This window comes from Chanodichthys erythropterus, chromosome 12 (genome assembly GCF_024489055.1).
Source record: "Chanodichthys erythropterus isolate Z2021 chromosome 12, ASM2448905v1, whole genome shotgun sequence".
Classification (NCBI taxonomy): domain Eukaryota; kingdom Metazoa; phylum Chordata; class Actinopteri; order Cypriniformes; family Xenocyprididae; genus Chanodichthys; species Chanodichthys erythropterus.
The window spans coordinates 15248928-15274771 of NC_090232.1; the positions used below are offsets into that span (position 1 = coordinate 15248928).

Consider the following 25844-nt stretch of genomic DNA (forward strand, 5'->3'; position numbering starts at 1 on the left):
CTCCTCCCTCTCCTTCACCGCTCTCGCTTCTCTCTCTCTATAAGGCTGCACATTTTCTGTCTGTTCTGTGGAATGGCCAACACTATGGTTACCCTGCGGCGCCCAGAGTTGGGATCTCTCGCTTGGGATGCTGTCACTAACCAAAGACTCTTTCTCCAGACTGTATCTTCCAAGCTGGGACCATCTCTAGGGACTAACAGTACATCCACTTCTGGACCCCCAGAACCCAGACTGAAGCCCTCTAGCAGAGAAGCCCGACCCACAGGTAGTCTAGGTCCACCGGGAGGCAGAGCGGTTCAGCCAGCTGGTGAGTTTTGCTTGTTTAGCACACCACATGCACAGAACAAAGTCTCAAAGGCATTGTTTAAGGAAGTAGACAGAGTGAACGCTACAGTGGAAGAGCCTGTAGATTTGTTTCGTTCAGTGTAATGTTTCCTGTAAGCTTATACTGATATAATATGTGTGATTATTTTACCTGCATCACTGTCACAGTTCAGGTAACTGTGTTGAAGTGAAGAAGTGAAGAGTGAAGAAACTAAAATTTACTGTCTTTCTTCTGCACATTTGCTATTTAATTTGATACTGCATGTTTGTGATTTTTCAATGTGCATACATATTGTTTATATATAAAGCAAATTATTTATTTATAAAGCTAATTAAGCTAAGCTAATATTATTATTTATGATTTTAATTGTACTTTTTTGGGTTGGGGGGTCAGGGAGAATTTTTTTTTTAAAGAAATTAATATTTTTATTTAGCGAGGCTGCAATAATGATCAAAAGTGAAAAACAATTGCAAAATATTTTTGTTTTTAATACTGTTCTTTCTATTCATCCAAGAATCCTGAAAAAAAGTATTACAGTTTCCACAAAATCATTAAGAAGCGCAACTGTTTTCAACATTGATAATAATAAGAAATGCTTCCTGAGAACCAAATCAGCATATTAGAATGATTTTTGAAGGATCATGTGACAATGAAGACTTGGTAATGATGCTGAAATTCAGCTTTGCCTTCACAGGAATACATTTTGAAATATATTAAAATAGGAAAGAGTTCAGATAATATTTCACAATACTGTTTTACTGTATTGTGAGCAAACGAGACCTCTTTTATAAAACAGAAAAAAACCTTTTTAAACTGTATAATAATATAATATAATATAATATAATATAATATAATATAATATAATATAATATAATATAATATAATATAATATAATATAATATAATATAATATTTTCTTGGATTATTTTTTATTATTTTAAAATTAATTTTGTCAAATAATCGACTTCTATCCCTTCTTCAATTACTAACAATTTGACAAAAATAAATGATAATACCCGGAAATAATAAAACATAAATAATTACCTAAACCCAAAAGTAAACTTTTTGAATTATGTTGTGTAAAAAACATTATTTATGATTCAGGTTTAAGGATGTCCTTGGGCACCCTCAAATGAGAGGTTTCAACATATTTAACTTCTTAACTTTTTTTGCCTCAAACATGCCAAAAATGAACTTTTATAGTGGTCCTCATTATTTTGAAGGATCATAAATATGTTTCTTGCTCTAAATCGATTGATATCTACAGGTTTGTGTGAGAATTAGGGTTGGCGTAAAGCCAAAAAATCGAATCCATATGAAAACCATTAGGCCTATGAAATGTCCTTCCTTACTATAGTGAATCTAACATGTGTCTGGGTTATCGAGTGAGCGGAAAGCTACAGGTGGTGTTAATAAGCCTGCAGAATTCAACACTTCAGAGTCCAAACTCTGCGTAGTGTTACGTAACTCTCCTCTCTTTCTGTGACCACATGTTCATCATTTAAAGCCATAACACACACTTGAGTTTAACACTTCACACTTAACTATCTCATATTGTCCATTTATCTCTTTGTCATTCTCTCTCTTTCCCTCCTCCCATCCCATCGTGTGTATGTCTGTCCATTTATGTGTGTAGCCTAAGGCAGTTTTCCTGTTCTGGTCAGAAAAAGACATCTCATTGTGCTCAGTGTGTGTATGTGTGTGTATGTCTACACTTTTGAAAAGTTTGGGGCTGTCCCGTAACTTAACCTTCCTCTGTGACACATCCTTTTCTTTCTTTGTCTCTTTTTGCGTGTTTCCTATTTCTTTCTTTACATGTGGATGCAAGGATATGTTTGGGTGCATGTGGTTTCAGGGGCCATATTCTATATGTTTGTGTGTGTCATGTTTCAGTGTCAATGAAAAGTAGTATTGAATCAAGGAGAGAAGGTCACATTCCTCCTAGACAATCGTCGTCTTGTTTCTTCACAGAGACCACAGGCCCACACTGACTTTTGCGCCACAAATTAATAGACAATCAGGAGAAAGTTTTTTGTTGAAGGATATCTGTTACTCTGGGGTCAGTCTCAGGTCTCAGTGCCATTTTTTACTCTTTTTAGCTTATAATGCAGAGGACATTTAAATATATATAATTAATTTAATGGAAATAAGGGACTGACATAATAAAGGTGTAAAGTTTCTCTTACAATCTTTATCAGTTTTTTCATTTTTATCAGTTTTTATAATGTCACTTATTGGCCACATCAAGCTGAATAGTTCAACTTTGTTATGAGGATAAAATTAGTGATTTTTTCCCCATAAAATATTGTTTTTTATGAATAATTTTTATAATTATTCTTTGTATAAAGCAGAAGATTATTGATTGTAATAAGTTGTTCAATATGTGTAGTGTGTTTCAATGATATTTACTGGTTAAGGACATATTGCACCTTCAATAGCCTATGAACATATTAAATGCATTATGCAATATGTTCATATATAAATTTCACTCAAACATGTTTCTGCTCAACAGTTATTTTATTAAGATTCGTATTTATACTTGGATATCATAAAAGTAAATCTTGGATAATAGGCCTAAACTACCTTTCAAAACTTTGGGGTCGGGTTTTTTTTTTTTTTTTTTTGGAACAAAAGAATATTTTTATTCAGCATTAAATTGATAAGAAGTGAAAGTAATCATTTCACATAAATACTATTGTTTTGAACTTTTGATTTATCAAAGAATCCTGAAAAGAAAGTGTATTACAGTTTCCACACAAATATTAATCTTAACAACTGTTTTCAACTTTGATAATAATAATAAGAAATGTTTCTTGAGCACTAAAATCAGCATATTAGAATGATTTCTGAAGGATCATGTGACACTGAAGACTGATGCTAAAAAATCAACTTTGCCATCACAGGAATAAATTACATTTTACAGGTGCTTGATTTAAATTAAAGGTATTTTGAATTGTAATGATATTCGCAATATTACAATTTATGATGTATCATCATAATAAATAAATATCTTCAAATTTACATATGACACTATTTCCTATGAAATATCCTGTAAATATCCTGTTCGTTTTGCCACAAAAATGTAGCTGCACCACTTTCTATGTGTTTGTTTGCTTTCCTTATCTTATTTTAATAGTTGATAGTGATCAGATAAGCACTTTCAGATTAAAAAAACAAAGTCAAGACTTTGCCTGGAGGTGAAGCAAAAGCAAAATGTAGTACCATGTGTTCTCCAACAGGTGGCATTTATCCCATTTATTATTGGTCTCACTGCTTTTGAATTCAGTGCCACTTAAACACTTTGGAAAGGAAAGAGCAGGGGGTTCAGAGAGTGGTTTCTGGATCAGACTGTGGAGAAAGTGAGGAATTTCTCTGTACCAGACCAACAAATTCAAACCTGCATGTAAATACACCAGCTGACATAATATGTGTTTGTGTTTGTTGGTCTCCATAGCAGTGCCCCCAGATGACCTTACATTATGTACAGTACAGGATGTGCTGCACTCTTTAATTAAAAAATAAAACACACACAACTTCTACCCACTGGAGTGAAACAAGTGTTCTCACACATAGGAACCGATCCGTAGTGTAGAGAGAGAAACAGGATACAGGAAACACACAAAGATTTCCCAGCACACTACTACACATTTCACAAAGAAAAAGACACAAACACAACTTCCCAGTGGTGGTACTACTATAAAAATCATCTGTGTAACCATTCAGCAATCAATTAACTGAGTAAAATTGCATTTAATGGAAAATTAATTACGTTTTCACTGTGGTGGTAAGGAAAACATATGCACATTTGTGCATATTTGAAATGCTTTGTCTTTGACCTTTATCTCTATATTAAAAACATGTTAACATTCATAACACCAACGACATGGAATGTGTTTTATGCATATTCTTTTATAATATTATTTATGCTACCGTTCAATGGTTAGGTGTCATTATGATTTATTTTTAAGAAATTAATATTTTTATTCAGCAAGAATGCATTAAACTGTTCAAAAGGCATTTATAATGATAGAAACATTTTTTTTAGAAATCATTCACAGTTTCCACAAAAATTAAGCAGCACAACTGTTTTCAGCACCATCATGTGACACTGGAGTAGTGATGCTGAAAATTCTGCTTTGCCATAACAGGAATAAATTACATTTTAAAATATATTAAAATAAAATGTATACAATTTAATAAGAAATTATTTTAAAATATATTTCATAATATTTCAGTTTTTTTCTGCTTTTGAGCATAAGATACTTTTTTTTCAGCTGTTAGACATTGCACTAAACTAGGAAAACAAAATGAGTGAGAAGCCATTTTTAGGCACTTGACAAAATCATTTTTTCAGAAAATTAAACCATCATATTTTATAATAACATGCTAGATTACAGCACACCTGCTTCTATGCTGAGCTTCTTGATACTTCTTCTAAATCTTTTACAAGAGAGGTAAAGTGATGAGTAGAGAAAAATAAAACTTGATACAAAAGTCAGTGAGGGTCATCTATACTTTTGAGAAAATTTTACATCTCCTAAGTCAGCTATACGAATCGTTATGATGTGTATGGAGGTGCTCAAGATCAGCATGGCTGAATGCACATTGATATTCTTTATATAACTGCAGTCTTCATTAAATAATTTAACACTCTGTGAGCGCAACTGACTGAATAGACCGCTTCGAAAATATATTGAGTCTAGCTGGAATATGCTTTGGTGTCAGTTATGATGACAAGTAGAATTTAATTATAACTCTTTTGTTTTTTTGTGTTTAGGTATTCCAAGGATGCGCACCACAGACAAGTCCACAGTACCCTGCAGCCCAATGTCTGTTTCCAGCTCTTTTTGTAAGAGTCCTCAGAGAGCTGCCTCTTCCAAACTGCCTGTCAAAGGCCTACCCACAAGCCCCAGCTCCTCATCACTGGGAAGTACAATCAGTGAAAGCAACAGTATTGCTGTAAACAAAGGTGTGTCTGTGTAGAGTCTCAAGTCACCACATGCATCTTGACCGTTTTCAAGAACATACTTGAAAACTTCTTAGTGCTAAAATACATGCCTTCTCACACTGTATATAATCATTTTCTTAATATTTTTTTTTGTCTTCTTTTCCCGTAAAAAATAAACAAGATGAATTTACTTGATAAATTAAACGTACATAGTAGTCAGTCATTTGTATGATATATATCAAAGTACTGTGGTGTTAACATTTGAGATACATAGTTTCTCACACTTTCTCTCTGAGCTTTAATGAAATCTTCAGGGCCCAGACTGCCCTCATTCCTTTCCTCAGGTCAGAGGTCACATCTGCTCCGAGTTTAGCAGTGACTGTGATCAACAGTCATATACAATACAATTTCTGCCATTCCAAAGCTATGTGCTGTAGACATTAATCACAACATCCTCCACACAACACTCTCTCAGAATCATGATTATTTATTCCCACACTCTTCGGCTGTCCCACACTCTGAACTTAAATACAAGAATAATCAGGATCGCCACTGGGTTGCCATGGTAAATTGGAATGCATGTGAATGTGTTTGGATAATGACTAAAGAAGGTTTTCAAGGTAAATTGCCCATTAATATTGTCACAAAAGCCTTTTATTTGAATGATTAACTGATAAAGTAATCATGTTGTTGTTGTGCCGTGTGACTATTTGCTTAGCTTTGATTGTTACTGATCTAGCCTTTTACTAATTGCATTTTTTGAATATTTTTGAATCATTTGAAAAATTCAAGGAATTGGGACTTTCTTTGAGTTTCTTAATTAGTGGCATGTTTCTGCACACATTAAGACATGTTATCAGAGATATATTTATATAAAGAGACATTTAAACAAACTTAAAAACAAATATCACTACCTTTAAAAAAGGGTTTTATTACATTGTGCACAATATTATTTTATAATGTGTTATGATGATTTATCTTTGATCAGTTCCTGTTGAAGGGATGAAGAGTGAGGAGAAGTCTGTCAAACAGTCACCCACATCCCAGAATCAAGGAAAGTCTCTAGTTAGCAAACCTGTATCTGGTCACCGCAGCAGAGCGAGCTCCATACCGTCTAAACCTGTGGCAGGTGAGAGAAATGTGAAGTTTTAATCTTATAATCTCTCTAGCAATCACACTTATTTTCATATATTTATCAGGGTCCACATTCATCTGTCTCTCATCATTTATTATTTACACATCAAAACAGCCTCAAAGGAAAACTCACTCTGTTGTTGTCAGATCTGTAATCATTAATCAGTGGGAAAGCTCTGATTGTCTTGAGTTAATGACATTGCAATTTGCACTTCTTTGATGATATTTTAGTTCAAAATCATAATCTGATTACTACCATATACCCCTCTTAATAGGTTTTAAAAAAGATTTTAATACCCTAATTCGTTATTGTAGTTCCACTTCTATTGTTATGATAGAAATAGATTAGATTAGATCTTTTAATATGGAAGGTTAAAAATATGTCATGTAAATCTTACTCAAATATACTCTTCTTTAGTATTTTTATATTATTTAAAAAATATCCTTATAACATTCATAAAACTAGATACATTTTCCATAAAAGCAAAATGTATATATGTATTTATATATATATATATATATATATATATATATATATATATATATATATATATATATATATATATATATATATATATATTTATATACAGTATATTTTTTTTGAAATATTTTAAGCACAAGTGCCACAATAAATGATCTGAAAACAATTAAGATTAATCACAAAAAATCATCAAAATCTTAATATGCCTTAATCTAAATAATTAATCTTAATATCTTAATTATCTTAATAATCTTAATTAATCTTAATCTTAATAATTACCAGTGAAAAGTTTAGGGTCAGTATGATTTAAAAAAAGAAATAAATAAATGAATAGTTTTATTCAGTAAGGACACATCAAATTGATTAAAATTGATAGTAAAGATCTTTATAATTTTACAAAAGATTTCTACTTCAAATAAATATTGTTCTTTTGAGCACCAAATCAGCATATTAGAATGATTTCTGAAGAATCACGTCACACCGAAGACTGGAGTAATGTAATGTATGCTGAAAACAGCTTTGCCATAACAGGAATAAATGACATTTTAAAAATATATACAAATAGGAAACAATTAGAAAACACAATTATTTTAAATTGCAACAATATTTCACAATGTTAGTGTTTTCACTTTATTTTTTTAAAGAAATTTCTTAGAATAACATTAAAATATCTTACCAATTCCTTACAAAAAAAATGTGTTTTAGCATTAAGTGAGTGTTTATAGTTAATATTGATTGTCTTGCTAATTGCTTGGAGTGTAAGGATGGTTTTAACAGCATTCTTTCTGCCCCGCCCTGTCCCACCCACTGCCATTAAAACACGCATGCACATGCAACCTTTACAGGACATCTGACTCAGTCACTGAAATCTGCCACTGCACAGTCTGTTAATATGAAGTTTGATTTCTTCTGCACTGTTTCAATAGGGCTGAAGGCCCCAGCTGTGACCAGCCATATGACGGCTAAGACTAACCAGAATGCTTTGCAGCGCAGTGGATCTGCACGCTTTATTCGCTCATCATCAGTAGCAGGTAAGGAGAGAATTTAATAGTGTGTGTCTGTATGAATTTACATTCTACCGCTGCTGTATTGTCTATAGAATAATGTGATCAGTCTGCTTAGACTGATGTGTTTATTCAGTCATTTTACTTTTCTACTTGCCTTTAGTTCAGTTATAATCAATAAAATGCAGTCATGAGTAAACTTGCTGTATTGCAGAGGTGTTGCAAATAGCAAAATTTCTAGTATGTTTTTCTTCTTTTTCGTTTAAAATTGGCATTAAATGGAAGTTGCGATAGTCTTTTCTTCCCTATTGTGATGTATATCTGGTTAGCCAACCGTGCTGAGAATTCCATGATGAGAACGGTTTGTAATTGTATTGTGCCGAATCAAGCTCAAGTGAAAATATAACTGGAACCATTCCTTACCATTCTTAGAACCATTCAGCCTGACGGTGGAAAAACGGCTAAAGATGGTAAACACTATGGCTCTGTGGCAATATTTAAATGTTTCTCTGTATGTTTAGGCATCCTGACCCAAGGGTTTGGGGTTTGCCGGTTAGCGTGGGTTGTTAACTATGATATTCTGTGGTTTCATTCTCTTTTCTTTCTCAGCTTAATGCACATTACACAGTGTTTCTGTTTATGGCAGTTTACAAATGTGGACATCTAAGGGTGTTTTCACACTTTAGTCCTCTTTAAAAGAACCAAACTCTCCTTTAAGTGGACCAAGAGGTGAACCAAGTGAAAAAGGACCCAGTTCTCTTTACGTTCACACTGTCCCTTTCCCTGAAAGAGGAATCAAATCCTTTTTTGTCCCCTTAAATAGGAATGTGGACTCAGACCTCTTTGTGTTCATACTACTTTTTTGATCAAGTCCAGTTTATATGTTTTATGACCCTATGGTCTTCAAAATTTGATCCCATTCACTTACATTGTATGTGCCTCACTAACCATGATATTTGTTTGTAAAGATTAATATAATTATTTTGTAAAACAACATTGCTACAAATGCTGCTGAATGAGCGTAACTCTAAGTTGTTTATCTTGTTCACAAAAGTATACATTTTGTTGCAATACTACATCCATATTCTTGCACCCTATCACACATACACCTTTGTAAATAATATTTTATTTTATGTATTGCAGAAGGCAATGATAACATTAACAGAGAAAAAAAATAGGACAAATACAATAAAAGAAAGATACAAATGAAATAAACTGCTTTAAATTTCCCAGGTACAGTATGTATACCTAAAAGCAGCATTTAAGTAAGAAATGAAAAAATAAAACTGAATATTATTTACTGTATGAATAAAACGTATACTGATTCCACTGATTCTTATATTAGGCTGCTGTCACTTTAAGAACTACAGTAATGCACGGATCCAACGTACTGATACAATTACATGAATTCTTTCCCAGATTTTTACATCCACTTAAGACAAAACCAACTGCTTATTTGAACCTTGTGTGTTTTTGACACTTTAAACACAATAAGACTCTAAAGAACTGATTTGTGTTCACAATGGACATTTTAAGCGAACTGTACTGTTAGTTGAAAGCGAACCGTACTCAGAACTCCTCCCAAGATGGTCTCGGTTTGGTTCACTTTTAAGGGGTCTGAGATAGTTTGGAGTGTTCACATATGGGCAAAAAATCATGCAAACCATGCTCAGCCCCCTCCCTGAAAAGGACCAAGTGTGAAAACAGCCTAATACTACTTGGGTCAAAAGTAGTTTAGCTTAAAGTGTTGGCATTCGTGCTATAACATTACTTATCGCCATTTCAGGAGTTGTCAACTTTGTAGTGTGTATGTGACCCTTGTGAAGTATTATGTGAAGCAAGTTTAATTGTGGGTTTAATTCACACATTGATTTTTCCCTTTTGTAAACCCTCAGTGACTTTCTGTGCAGTGTAGAACATAAATGCCATAGACATCCTCAGGCCAAAATTCCAGTCACATTCGCAACAAGTTTAACCAACCAATGCACATTTCTTGGTATTTCTGGCCTTTCCGTCTTGTTTTACTTACAAACATCTTGACTTTAACAGAATTTTACCGACAAGCACCACCTCCACCCTTGACTGTTACTAATTTATGTTTCTCTGGCTGTGCAGCTGTTGGCCTTTAGTGATGAATAAGGAAGCACAATAGTGTCAGAACACAGCCGTTCATGTGCTGCTTGACGTCTCTCTATTCAACAGTGTCACTCATCAGTATTCCGAGGCGTTTGTTTCTCTCTCACTCTCTCTCTTTCTCTCTCTTTCTCTATTTCTTTATCCAACAAAGGCATCCATTCAGGAAGCTTGCTGCTTGGAAGATACGTAAATGTTAAATAGATTTCTGAAAAAAGGGAGGAAAGAGGGAGAGAAGAGGAATTAAAAAAAAGATAATGAAATGAGGCAAGAGTGTGGGCTAATAAGGACTTTATGCCTGTGAAATATGAAAAATGAAATATGCCTAGAAATAATTCAGAGAGAATGTACACTCTAAAAAATGCTGGGTTAAAAACAACCCAAATTGGGTTGAAAATGGAATGTTAAATGTTTGTCCAACGTGCTGAACAGTTGTATTTATCCCAACTATTGTTTAAAAATTACTATATGACTGGCTTAAAATGAACTCAAAATAGGTTGGAAATTAAAAATCAGACACATAATTACTAGAGGCAACAATCATAATCAAAAATAAGCAATTTAATAAAAGTTAATTTATTAAACATATTAATAAATGTTAATTTCCAACATACTTTGGGTTCATTTTAAGCAAGCAATACAGTATTTTTTAAACAGTAGTTGGGGTAAATGTTAGTTTTATCACTTAACTACTAGGTTAAAATAACCTAATCACTGGGTTTGTCCATTTTCAACCCAACTTGGGTTGTTTTTAACCCATCATTTTTTAGAGTGTAGGCTTTCAGTGATCAAGTATATTCAATAAAAGGAATAAGTTAAAGGAATAGATCATCAAAAGTATATATATATATATATATATATATATATATATATTGAAAAATGTCTTGAAAAGTGTTTTGATGTTTTTTTTTTGTTTTTTTTTTAATCCATACAATGTAAGTTAATGGGGACCAACATTGGACTCCATTGACTTTCATTGTTTGGTGAAATTCTGAAATTCTGTTAAAGGTGCCCTAGAATCAAAAATTGAATTTACCTTGGCATAGTTGAATAACAAGAGTTCAGTACATGGAAATGACTAAGCACTAAAACTCGCAGTTTTAACTAAATGCACCGGGTGGCGCTGTGGAGCGTATTTAACAAGTTTATTTTATTTGATCATCACATAATGTTGTCGTCTGCCTCGCAAAGTTTGGAATTACTTAGATGAAAATGATCTTACAAAATGGAATTACTTTTGATCAAATTAATTAACGAAACCGAGTTATCATAATATCAACACCATAATGAGAAAGCACATGAAATCTAAACACCCGTCGAGTGAGGAAAGACAGCTGTCCATCAGTGCATTCACGACAGGTAAGCGCAGCTTTAAGTTATCCCCTAGTGAGCCAAGATGATAACTTATCTGTTAGCAAAATGATTTTGAGACATATGCTACTTTAAGTTTCGTGGGGGGAGATATATTTACGAACAGAAAACAAAGTGCTGTTGTTAGAAACTTAGCTTAGCACACCGTTATATAGGCTATTATTATCTTTGTGTCTCTGCAACGTCTGTCAGCACGGCTCGTTTTCTCACCCGAGCATGTGGATATTATTGTTTTTCTCAACATGAACATGTGAAACAATATAAACACGATAACCATATACTGACTTAAGTGTCTTATGTACCTTACGTTTTGTACAATAACTGGCACTGTCTGCTTTATTAGTATTTTCCCGCTCGCGCTGCTTGAGATTAAATGCTTTTGTTCTTAATATTTTCTGTTTACACATATTGTTTAATGCTTTGAACTAAAAGAAAACCTTAAGATATAATGTAAGCTTGTTGTGTATATTGCTTGTATAAGCTTGTTCAAAAATGGTTACAAAATATTGATGAATATAAAACAATAACGTCTTTCTCGTTTAACCTAATTTAAATAAACAAATATTAGAATATTCGTTTTTTTATGAGCTCAAATATTCGAATACAATATTTTGGAAAAATGCCCATCCCTAACAGTGAGTCTCAAACACCATTGTTTCCTCCTTCTTGTGTAAATCTCATTTGTTTAAAAGACCTCCGAAGAACAGGCGAATCTCAACATAACACCGACTGTTACGTAACAGTCGGGATCATTAATATGTATGACCCCAATATTTGCATATGCCAGCTCATGTTCAAGGCATTACACAAGGGCAGGCAGTATGAAAATCTGGAGCTGTGCACAGCTGAATCATCAGACTAGGTAAGCAAGCAAGAACAATAGCGAAAAATGGCAGATGGAGCGATAATAACTGATATGATCTATGATAACATGATATTTTTATTAATATTTGTATTTGCGTGATTTAAAGGGGCTGCAGCTTGAATCAGTGCATAGTTAATGATGCCCCAAAATAGGCAGTTAAAAAAATTTACTAAAAAAAATATATGGGGTATTTTGAGGAGAAACTTTACAGACACATTCAGGGGACACCTTAGACTTATATTGCATCTTGTAAAAACTGGTTCTAGGGCACCTTTAAAGTCATCTAGGCATCCTGAAAACAAGATTTTTTAATTTATTTATTTTATTTATTTTTTTTTTTTCAGAGAATATATCTTGAATTAAATATTAAAGTAGGCTATTTTTTTGTTGTTGTTGTTGTTGTAGTTTTAAAGTTCATCCAAAAATGAAAACTGTCATTATTTACATTATTTAACCCTCATGTCGTTCCAAACCCATAAGACTTTCCTTCATCTTCAGAACACAAATGAAGATATTTTTAATAAAATCTCAGCCAGTTCTGTACTCTCCATTGACAGCTACGCAAATACCACTTTGAAGTTTCAAAAAGTTCATAAAGAGATTATAAAGTAAACCATATTAATTGAAAGTAGTTTAGTCCAAATTTTCTGAAGAGACACAGTCGCTTTATATGATGACCATGTTAAATTTAGGCTTTTATTCACATCTTAATTTTTGGGTGGACAAACCCCAAAAAACCACACCAAATTGTGTTACATTTAAAACACTTAAAACAAGAAAAACAAAAACTAGGCATATGAAGATACATTTAGAATATTCTCTAAAATTGAGTCTTTTTTCACAATTTTGCTTCTCAAATACAGGATGCTTTATAGACAAAAATACTGATTGACTTTTTTTTTTTTTTTTGCTGTGTAATTGTAAAACGCAATCTTTAATCTTCAAATGCATCATCTTCCATCATCATACCATAATCATACCCATACTGTAGCCAAGAGAGAGGGAGTGAGAGAACAGCATTACTCATAAACCGCCAACTCCCCGCTCTGTGCTCACTCCCTCCCCTTCCCTTCTTACATTGCCTCTCTCCCTCCATCCCCCCTTCTGAGTGCATGAGTGTGTGTGTGTCAAACTACAGAGAGCTTGGCTTTGAGTGTGTATGTGTGTGCATGTGCAACACACATAAAGGATTAGCGTGTGCACGTTTGCGCGAAAGAGAGAGAGAGGGGAGCAGAATATATGAGACACTGGCTGGTTCAGCATCCAAGAGGATACCGCTGAACAGAGCGGCTGTTCCCACAAGAGCTGCGCATCATTCCCAAACCAATCTTCATCATCACCTTGGTGTTTCTGTAGGAGTATCTTTCTTGATTTTTGAGGGGAGATTTTGAGATGTTTAAAAATAGCAAAATTGCTTTTTTTTTCTTATGTTTTTCTTTTTTTTTCACTTAAATTGTTGATTTGATTTCCCCCTTCATCTTAAGAAGACTTTTGCACTGGAATGTGACAAATCTAAAGCTTTTTTCTATAGCAAAAATTTTGTTTTTATTATTTAGCTTCTTTCTTTTTTTACCCCCGTTTTATTCACTAGAGAAATTCCTTCTTTTTTTCTCTCTCTATATTTTGTGGAGGATTTTCCTCCATTTGGACATCGAAGGTCATGTTATGGTCTCCGAGACTTTCCCTTTCAAACTTTCATGTGAAGCTCACGGCTAAGGGACTATTCCGCAATCTCCAGCTACTGCCGGGATGCAAAAAGACCACGGTGGTCTTCCATGCAGGTTGGAGAGCGTCTCTTCTCCCTTCCTCCATCTCTCAATCTCTCCCATCATCTCTCTCTCACCATACGCCCCTTCCCCCCTCCCATATTTCTCTTTTTAACACCCGTCTCTCCATAGTTACCGTTGTTCCATCCGTGATTTGAGGAGCATGTGGCAGCCTTCACCATTGTTTCTTTTTACAGAAGATGCTTACAAAGAATCGTGTGTGTTTGTGTGCGTGTGTGTGTAATGTAGTGAAAGGCCCGGTCGCGTGATCTTTAGTGGAGTGATGCCTGTGCCAGTGGGCACCATGTGCAGTGCCACAAATAGAAACCTCTTGCTGTGTTTTTAATGGGTTTATCTGTGCTTTGTCTGCATTCTGATATTCATATGTAAACAAGATATTTATGTAAATGGAATATATTGGAGTGTTTATATAAGCGAGGGGAACAGTATTGATTTTTGTGCTGGAAGTATATAAAGCACAGATTAATGTGATAGTGTGTGTTTATATCAAGACAGTAAGGGCTCAGATGATTGCTATGTGTGTTTTCAGATACACGTATAGGGTATAATAACTTAATTTCACCTCGCCCTAGCCGAAATTCTCCACCGCCCTACTTCTTTTTGTGTCAAATGAAATTTAGGTTAGGGTTCATGTAAGGAAGCTCTCTCTCGTGTAGGTCTGTCTCTCTCTCTCTGTGAATCTGTTGGGGAATTTCAGTCATAGAGGTTAGTATTTCATGTAGGAATTTCTCAAAATGTAGTTCTTAAGGTCTGTCTTCTTGATTATCTCAACACTTTCGAGTACTGACCTAAATCATTTTTTATTTATCACGTCTTGATTATCTTTCTGAAAAGGTTTTAGCAACTGTTGCTTTATCTGCTCGTCTATTAATACATAACCACAGTGTCCTTACAATTTTGAAAAAGTGTGGTTAAATCTCATGATAAGAAATGTCAAATTTTACACAAATCTCTCTCTCTCTCTCTCTCTCTCTCTCTCTCTATATATATATATATATATATATACACACTATATATATATATTAGTGCTGTCAATATATATTAGTGCTGTCAAACTATTAATCACGATTAATCACATCCAAAATTAAAGTTTGTTTACATAATGTATGTGTGTGTATAAATACACATGCATGTATATATTTAAAAAAATCTGATATATATATATATATATATATATATATATATATATATATATATATATATATATATATACAGTATATACATGTACAGTAAATATTTCTTAAATATATACATGTATGTGTGTGCATTTAAATAAACATAATAGTTATACACAGTACACACATATTATGTAAACACAAACTTTAATTTTGTATACGATTAATCGTTTGACAGCACTAATATGTAGTTCCTTCATTGGATTTTTAACTTAGATTTTGGATATGATTAATCACGATTATATATAATATATAGTCAAACCAAAATTTATTCAGGCATCTTGAACATTTCATTCATTAATACAGTTTGTTCACTATAGTTTAAAAAAGGTAATAAAATATGACAAGATCTCAGAGTTAAACTGTCAAAAAAAAATAATCTTAATTATGTCATATAACATTATAGCAAAACATGGTCAGGTCAAAGTGTCTGAATAATTTTTGGTCCCAATTTTCTTTTATCAATTTTACTGGTAGTCCACTGTATGAAGAATTTTTGGGTATAATATGTCACAGTTTACTTTATTTTGCTATCCTCACTTACATAAATGAACTATAGTGTCCTGCACCCACTAGTAAAAAAAATATTAAAAAATATATCTAGTGTCTGAATAATTTTTTGTTTCACTGTTTGTATGTATGTGTGTGTATATATATATATATATATATATATAATTTCTGGGAAAAATTATGCTATAACTGTCAAATAATGTAAAAATGTAAAATCAATTCAAGTAATTGTACAATGCAAAAAATCTTAATGATACTAAAATAGGTTTAATTTTCTTTATGTAAACTATAACTTGTTATTATTATGTGGCATTATTATTATATTATCTATGGGTAAATGTGTGGGTAAAATGAAATGTGATATGGTCACAATATTTATCTCTCTTCCACACAAGTAGTATAGGTATAGCAGTCTACAGCCTTCACCCTAATGGAAGACACAGTGGAAAATTCCAGAATATTTTTGAACACATACACGCAGAGTGCAGCATCTCCTCATGGTTGTCTCCATAGAAACTAGCATGCTGGATCATGCAGTGCTGTTATTAACAGAACTGATATATGTGACCTGAACAGCCGCTCTGAGTGAGTGTGTCAGAGCATCAGGAGAGAGAACAGTTTGTACATGCTGAACGCTCTTGTACACAGCGCACGTGATATCAGTTCAAATTAATCTTTATCTGAGAACACAGCCTCTCTAATCAGACCAAATGCTTTACAAACCCTACTTTTAGGGATGTAATGTTGTGTTAGTGTATGTGTGCCAAATGCATGGGAACACAGTGTACTCAAAATGGGCCACCAAACTCAGACATTCATTACAGCCCCTTTTTTAATCTATTTATTCATCTGGATTTGATGGCATGCTTTGGACTTGTAGTTTTCATCCCTCATCATGCGATTTAATCTAAACACTACCGCTGGCCTCATTCTTATAATTCCAATCCAGATTATTTCCCAGGACCCACCTTCTTGTTATGTACAGTACATATCTCAATAGCATTCTTGTGTTTGCATGAAAAAACTGCATCTGTGGAGTAAATGGCTGTAGGTTTTTTTTTTTTCTCGAATATATGGTGCCTAGAAGCAAAAATATGTAATTGCTGCTCATTTCAAGAGAAGTGTCAAATGAAAAATAATTCTTTTTTAAGCAACTTTCAGTTTTTGCCTGGTGGATGATTAAGGATTACCTAGACCCAAACCATATATTGTGACCATAATATAGAGACTTGAGAGTGGGCTCTTCTGACTTGTGACAATAAGCAACCACCTAGCAAACACCCAGTAAACCTTAAAATGGCATGCCAATGCACTTAAACCACTCACAACACTTTAGCAATCCTCTGACAATCCATGGCACACTGTTGGTGGGGAAAAAAGGATATCCCAAGCCCTTTAATATCCACAGAAAATCCAAATGAATGCATGTGTGTATGTGTGTAATCACACTTATCCTCTTCAGAATTCCCTTTGACTTTCCAGTGAGCCATACCCCTTGATTACACTGATTCTAATCTTAAATAATTAATAAATATTCAAAGTAATTGATTGAGGTTGTGATTATGGTGGTATGTCATTCTACCACAGGCCCTGGATGTCGCTCTCTCTGTCCAGCAGACTGGCCACTTTCTGTCTGTCTGTCCAGCCATGCTCAGATAGGTAATCTCACCAAACCCTCACAACAGATCCTATTTTAGTCAACTTCCAGTCCTTTACACTGGAAAATTTGTGGTCAAAAGCTACTAAATTTCAGTTGTTCAGTGCTAGCATAGTATATGGTAAAATGCTGCTAAGAGGTTATAGAGGACGTTTTTGACGACTGAGAAACCAAAGTCACCAAATGTTTTTAAGGCCCTACCTCGTGCACAGATGATGTATATTGATATAATTCCTTTTAGTGCACCTAATAAATAGTCTTTTATCAGTTAGTAAAGACAGTTTCAAGTAATATTGCAAAAATGTATAAAACAAAACATCCTCTATAGCACCTTTAACTTTTTTTTTTTTTTTTTTGTCAAAATCATTCTTTATTAAGACTGAATAAATCAACAAAATCAATTCACTATGTTTATTTTAGCATGTACCATTTTAATACCATGTTTTTTGGACATGGTCCAAAGAATACATGGTATTCTATGACATATCCTATAGGACCGTGTAAATACCATGGCATTTGGTAATCATATATCAAAGTACCATGGCATTTCTAACCGATACCATAACTGTACTATGTTACATCCCACATTATTTTTTACAGCATTTTTAGGAGAGATCTTTTAGGCTTTCTTGTGTCTATTTGTATTCCTCACTTGTAAGTCGCTTTGGATAAAAGTGTCTGCAAATGAATAAATATAAATGTAGGCTGAATAACATAACAAAAAAATAACTTGAATTAATAAAAGAACAATTTGCTTACTTATGTAATTTTTACACTGCTGTTCAACATTTGGGATCAGTTTTTTAAAGAAACAAATAGTTTTATTCAGCAAGGATGCATTAAATTGATCCAAAGTGGCAGTAAATACTTTTACTTTATTACAAAAAAAATATTTTCAGTGCTGTTCTTTTGAACTTTCTACTCATCAAAGAATCTTAAAAAAAAATGTATCACAATTTCCACAAAAACACTAAGAAGCACAATTGTTTTCAATATTAATAATAATACGAAATGCTTCTCGAGCACTAAATCAGCATATTAGAATGATTTCTGAAGGATCATGTGACACTGAAGACTAGAGTAATAATGCTGAAAATTCAGCTTTGCCTTCACAGAAATAAATGACATTTTGAAACATATTAAAAAATAAAATAGTTGTTTAAACTGTATTTTAATGAAATAAATACAGCCTTGGTGAGCATAAGAGACTTCTTTCAAAAACATAATCTCACCGACCCCAAATTTCTAGCTGCATGTTTCATTAGAGAGTTTTCTCTTCCTGTCACATTTTTATTGAGAAGATGTGCTGTAATGTGTTTGAATATGTCTCCTCTTGAATGTGTTCTGAATGGGCACTGCTTCTGTCTAAGCGAGATAATTCTTTCCATTAAGCAAAATGTTGAAACGTTTATTCAGGCTTTCCTTCAGAACGGGTGCATAATTTCCTCATCTGCCCTCCAGTAATTATGTGGAAGAGTGGAAGCCTTTTTTTTTTCCTGTGGAAGGCTTGCGGTTTGCTGGTTGTATGCGTGTGTGTGTGTGTGTGATGAATAATCTTGCTGTGTAATGAAAAGAGGATTGCTAGAAACAACAACATCAAAGGAGCACCACTCTGTCTGTTAGCATAACCGTGAACATATCCGGCCTGGGTGTGGACACGCTTGACGGAGCTTGTGTTTGGACGCCTGTGGTTGAGACCTACTCAGTGTGTACGTGTGTGGTAGCTAGTTACGGTCTGTCTCCAGTGGAGTGTTTGGGGGACAGCAATCACAGCATGTCTCCTGTCACAGTAGACCATCATAAACGCTTATTATGAGGCCTAGACTGCACACTGATTACACGGTACTCATGGACTTATCCTGTTCACACACACACAGACTCTAATTGTATGTGCACTAGCCCTAATTTCACACGGAGTAGTGATGCTATTTTTGAGTTGCTTTGTGATCTAATAAAGCCACATTCACAAGTTCATATTGTACACCTACCTTTATTTTTTTTTTATATAATATATAATCCATTTCAACAAACTTTTAAAAACACATCAATCAAATACTCAGACATAGTAGATAATCAAGATGCAGCCAATGGACCCTTTCCATGGACCTTCACATTTCTAGTCTTCATAGCTGGGTATTCTTCTGTAGTGGTGAAAGGAAATTACAACACATATATATTTTTTGCATTCCTATTTGCTCAAATAGCAAAAGAGAATTTTTTATTTTTTTATTTTTTTGAAAAATGCTAGATTTAAAATATTAATAATTGTAAATGTGTCATCACAGTTTGTGAAAAGGGTCCATACATGAGTTTTAGATTTAACTATCTTATATATATATATATATATATATATATATATATATATATATATATATATATATATATATATATATATATATATATATATATATATATATATATATATATACAGCTATGGAAAAAATTAAGAGACCACTTAACATTGATTTCTGAACTTGGAGTGGTCTCTTAATTTTTTCCATAGCTGTATATATACACATATGTTAGTGCCATTTTTTTTGTTTGGATATGTGGCATAGTGGAACTATCCCATATAGCAAAAAAAATAAATACAAGTAAATAAATTTATATATATATATATTCAGAATATACAAGAAATTGGCTAAAATGTTATCTAAAAAATTACATTTTCATTATTTATCTTTTAATTTTTTTATTTCAAAACAATGTATACACACACATTGTAGACGTTCCTTTGTAATTTCATGGTATTCTAGAGTAACATGTATGTAAATACTGTACCATGACATATAAATGTGGTAATCATTTAGTATTGTTAAATATCACAGTTACCATCTGAAACCTCAAATCTGCCACTGTACAGAATTTCTAGTGTTTTGAGGACAAAATGTATCTCTGTACCACAATGATGTCTGTAGTAGCGGAGTATCTCAGGTCAGCAGTGATGTGATCAGAGCTGATGACACAGTCCTTTAGAGTAGCAGATTGTGCAGATGTGGTCATGTGACCACAGGCAAGGGCACTGTTTAACATGATGCCACTGGGTTACAGTTATTTAAGGACGTTACAGTTACCTCAAAGCACATATCCCCTCACATCACATTGAGCCAGAAAAAGGACTGCAGCAATCTCGCTATTTCAAGCCTGCGTTTAAATAATGTAACAGGGACATTCGTCACAGTGATCTTTTCATTATACATCACATTTTGGTTTGGACTGTCAGATTTAGAAAGAAAATGGTTTTACTGTGTCTAAAAAAGAACTATAGGAAGAATTTTAATGATAATTAGATGTGCATTGATCAGAAGTAGGATTACATGTTTCTATTTATTTAAATTGATTTAATCAGTAGTCGAAAATAAAGGAAGACTGCACACAGACTGCCTTCTTAGTGTTGTAATTGGATGCACACAGCAAAGAAGATCAAAGACTAATATGAATGTAGTCTTGTGTATTTGTGTGTCTGTGTAATTTCTACTGGCAGTTGATATATTGCTATATTGACACTTCAAACAGTCTCCCTTTATTAAGAGTGATAAATGATTTGTAGATGATGTTTTGTGTGACTTAATTTCCAGAATGCACATAAAAGCAGCTATGTGATCAGAATATGAATGTCAACTAAAGCCTGAATGTATCTGCCAGCAGGGGGCATCAAAGGGACTCTGTGATTCATGGAAGGTGGTTTAAAGGAGTAGTTCACCCAAAAATGATTTAATGATTTACTCCTGATTTACTCTCCCCCATGTCATCCCAAATATGTTCCATGAAACACAAAAAGGGAAGTTTAGCAGAATGTTGATGCTGCTATTTTCTCTTATTTTTGAGGGGGGGTTGTCAAAGCTCTTACAATTATATTCAGCTCATTATTGAGATATATAAGTGTTCTGAAGCCATACGACAGCTTTGTGTCAGAAACAAAGTAATGACACAATTTTCATTTTTGGGTGAACTGTTCCTTTAAGGCCAGCTAGGAAATGAGAGTAATATTCAATTTGTATCTTTTTGGCAGATTTGTTTGTGGAATATTTTAAGGTTGCTGTGTAAATATAGACTACATTTAAACAAGGACTAAATTACCATCCAAATTACAGTTCTTGTTAAATGTCATACCTACAGTAGTCCTGGGAGTTTGAGAGAAGAGAGAATACCAAAAATGTAAGTGAATGGGGATGGGGGTTTTAAAAGCTCCAACACCATCATAAAAGTACTATACATTTCTTACAGCTATATTCAATATTGAGCTAATAGCTATATATAACTGTTCTAAAGCCATACAACAGCTTTGTGTGAGAAAGAAAGTGATGACAATTTTCATTTTTGGGTGAACTGTTCCTTTAAGGCCGGCTACTAGGAAGAGAAGCCAACAGAATACCAAAATTATGGACACATATTCTGCCAGCCTTCATCTGTCTTAATCCTCATGATTTGAATATCCAATTAATACATAAGAGAGATTATACATGGGTATTTGACATGTGAAGCAATGACAGCATCACATCAATGCCTGTACATAATTTTTCTAGTTTGTGTACAATTATTATACATTTTATGACCTAGTATACTACATTATACTACAATATTTGATTATAAATTTTAATAATTTGTCACACTGATTGGCTATCTAATTACAATGAAATCTTTAAAACATTTTTTTTTTTAATCTATAAGGTGACTAATAATAGTGAAATAATATATAGTCAGATATACACTTTTGTACTTTGTGTCTTTTGTATAATTGTCAATAATTGGGAAATTGAATAACTAAAGGGGATTTTTGGAAAAAAAAAGTTTTTATAACGTTGTAAAGAATATCATTTTATCAGAATCATTTTATCTAATACATCTACATTTCATATGTATTCAGTGTAAATTCTGATTATATTATTGCTCAGTATGCAGTTTGAATATATGGTTATAAACTTTTACTGATTTAGTAAGTTGAAAATGGTTGGTATAGATGATATATTGATTGTTTTCTGTATGAGAGATCAAATTATGGGATGGGAAACCTTTCTTTGACTTCAGTTAGCCTGTAGAAGATGGGTCCAAAATGCACTCTCAACACACACACACACACACACACACACACACACACACACACACACACACACACACACACACACACACACAGCCACTCAATCTCTCTCTTTCTTTCTAATGCACTCTTAATGTGCTCTCTGGACCTTAGTGCATTATCATTAAGATTCAATCCCAGCATGCACTAGGACTTTTTTTTTTCTGGATCAACTCAAGAGAGGGCGTATGTTGTTTGTGTGACTGGGTTTGTTGCTTCAAGCTTTTGTTGCAGAGCTTTTCTGTTAATCATGTTTATTTATTTCTTATGATATCAAAACTTAATATTCTAGTGTGTGGGTGTGTTTGCGTTTTCTTTTTCTTGAAAACTGTTTTTTGCTTTGAATTGAGGAGTATATGATTCTGGACTGTGAAATCATGCTGAATTTAATGACCACACTGAACACGTGCTCTTTTACAGTGGACAAGAGCTCCAAAGGGCCAAAAGCGGCTTGGCCAACAGCTGGACGGACACAGCAGCACAGCCCAGCTAGTCAAGGAGGACCGACGGAGGAAGAGGAAGAGAGAGATCTTCGTCTTCAAAATGAGAAGAAGAGTCAATGCATCCTGCACCTCCGTAAACTCATCACAAATGGCAATCGGCGCCTGGAGGCTCTCGCCTTGGTTGTGCAGCACATCTTCAGCGAGGTTGGAGAGTTTTACTATTTAATATTTTCTCTCTTTCTTTCTGTTTAGATATTTCTGTATGCAGGTTTTCTCCCCATTCATAGGGTATTTTACTTCCTTGCAGTGATTATTGCACATCATTGTTTACTTGTAGATGCTCTACGTCCAGAGAGCTGCCAAATTGGGGTTTTATATGGGACTATGTGTGATAAAGCACTAATTTAAGGTCATTTAAGTCTTTGTTAGTCTTCCTTAATCTTCTTAAGTAGGTTTGAACTCACCTATCTCATTAAGTTAAATGAAAACTCAACAGTTAAAAATATGTATAATTCTGTTTTGGCTCTGTGAATTTCTCTAGAACTAAACTCTGAATTTCTGAATGAATTTCTCTACACCTAAATTGTGATTAGTTGTGTTTAGGGAAGAGATTTGGCATAATTCAAATAAATTTAATTTCAACATCAGTAAAGATATCTAAATTAAGTTTTACTTTACATCTGACTGGAATTAACCTTTTAGAGAAAAATGTGAATGCACTTTCCATTGAACTTGGTTGATTTATCTTGGATTTTTAACTATCAGCACATTTTCAGATAGCTAAATTATAATTTTGATGAGCTGAAATTTCAGTATTATGTATATATTATTTGTTGTTTGGGGTCAAAACATTTTTGTAATGTTATTAAATTATTATTATTATTATTTTAAAGAAGTCTTGTACACTCTCTAAGGCTGCATTTAGTTTATTAATACTACAGTAAAAATGGTGACATTGTAAAATACAATTACAATTCATGTTTACAATAACTGTTTACAATTTTAATAAATGTAAAAAATTGAGTTCACAATTTAATTTTGTCACATGATCCTACAGAAATCATTCTAATATGATGATTTGATGCTCAATATACATGTCTTGTTATAATCAATGTTTAATATTTTTGTGGAAACCGTGTTTTTATTTCAGGATTGATTGATGAATAGAGTTAAACAGCATTTAAACAGCATTTATTTGAAATAGAAATCTTTTGTAACTGTCACTTTTGATCAATTTAATCTTATCGTTGCTGAATAAAAGTATTCATTTCTTTCAGAGAAAAAAAAATCTTACTGAACCCAAACTTTTGAACGATAATGATGAAACATCATTAGATGATCTTATATGATGATTATTCAAATGATCTTCTTTATCTTTTCTCTTAGTCTGATTATAATTGCAGATATATAAAATTTTCATTTCATCCTTTCAAGCTGTAATTGGGTCAGTCGCAATTATAAACATCTGAAATGTAATTATGGATAATCACATGCTACAAGAGCCTGTCATAGTATATGTGCCTGTTTGTTTTGTCTAGAAAACAGAAGTAGGAAACGTTTTATATGATGGTACCATTAACCAGCATTTCCAGGTGTATTGGAACTAAGAGGGCTGCGGGGGGATGTTCTCTCACATTCACTCTAGATGTCATGCATGATTGGGGTTTGACCTGAGCCTATCATGTGATCTGTTTGAAATCCACCGAAAACACAGGTTCCTCTATTCATTCATGCTCATTGCCATCAGACCCACACATGGGCCTCTTTAGCTCGATGTTGCACTTGTGCATTGATCTTCCTCCTTTAATTTACTTCTTACCCTCAGCCATTGTTCTGGAAATGGAATGTGGCTACAGTGTAGCTTTGATAGGGACTTCAACCAGCACAATAGAAGCCACACAAGTTGAAAAGGAAACAGTCAGTCCTATTGGGGTCTCTTTGACTAAATGTCAGCCATCAAACTCTTAGTATAGGGCCTGGCATGATCAAATATCTGGGAGTGTCTGTAAAAGCCTTTTATTTTGTGATTGGCTGTATCCTGGATACAAACCTGTCACAGTGCTAATCTCCATTTGCTTTCTTTCAGTTTGCAAATATTTGCAGATAATTGAAGCTGTCAATCACTAGGTGTTACTAAGTATTTAAGGGTTCTCGTTGGTCTGAATACATCAAGCTAAACGCTCTGTGAAACAATATCAGGATAGTACTAGAGTTGAAAAGATCAGAATTATTCTTTTTGGATGTCTCAAAAAATTACAATTAAAACTGAAATTACAACTAACCAGTTTTAAATGTTAAGCCTCAGGTATTTAGCTTGCCAAACCAGTAAAACGTAGTAATGAATCACCAACCTTGACATGTCTTTGCCACACTGCTCAAGATTGATTGAGTGCCTGTTTAATGTTTTTAACATCTTACTAGGGAGTTTCTCAGATGTTTGTGAGGGTCTTTTTTTAAGGAAGACTGGGATGGTGAAAGCTACAGACTCAGTCGCAATTAGTCTTGAATATTACTAGTCTTTGATCTCTCTGAAATGTCTGTGGTGAACATAGAAGAAAAGTGTGAGAGTGAAGTTTCATAAGTCTACTGTTCATTTGATTGGGGCGTATTAACACCCTACTGTTTTGCATTTGGTTTTTCTGACAGAGTAGAAATATGCGTAATCCCGCCCTCATAGGCCCTGAGGCAGAACCGCTGACAATAAAATCATTTAGACGTACAATGTTGAACTGAATCATATACTGTACTTTCTGATGATGTTTGATCATCTGAAACCATGAACCTTTTACTGTATTTCCTGCATGGTTGGCAGAAATTTTTCTTGATTTTGAATTTTAGGTGCGATTAATTGAGGGCGGAGTGATCAAAGTGAGAATTTTTTTAATCCAATTTCATCCATCTAGAATTGATTGGATCATGAAAAGTGCATACTTCA

The 25844-nt window shown here is 33.6% G+C and overlaps 1 protein-coding gene across 2 annotated transcripts in view; it reads left to right on the forward strand.

Moving 5' to 3' along the window:
• The window catches only part of mtus1b (microtubule associated tumor suppressor 1b), a 54703-nt gene that overhangs the window by 16285 nt on the left and 12574 nt on the right, over positions 1-25844 (forward strand). For both annotated transcript variants that reach the window (XM_067403769.1, XM_067403770.1), the window contains exons 3-7: positions 160-307; positions 5102-5293; positions 6261-6401; positions 7814-7918; positions 22887-23113. In XM_067403769.1, coding sequence (XP_067259870.1) covers positions 160-307; positions 5102-5293; positions 6261-6401; positions 7814-7918; positions 22887-23113 — 813 coding nt within the window. The remainder of the gene's footprint in view (positions 1-159; positions 308-5101; positions 5294-6260; positions 6402-7813; positions 7919-22886; positions 23114-25844) is intronic.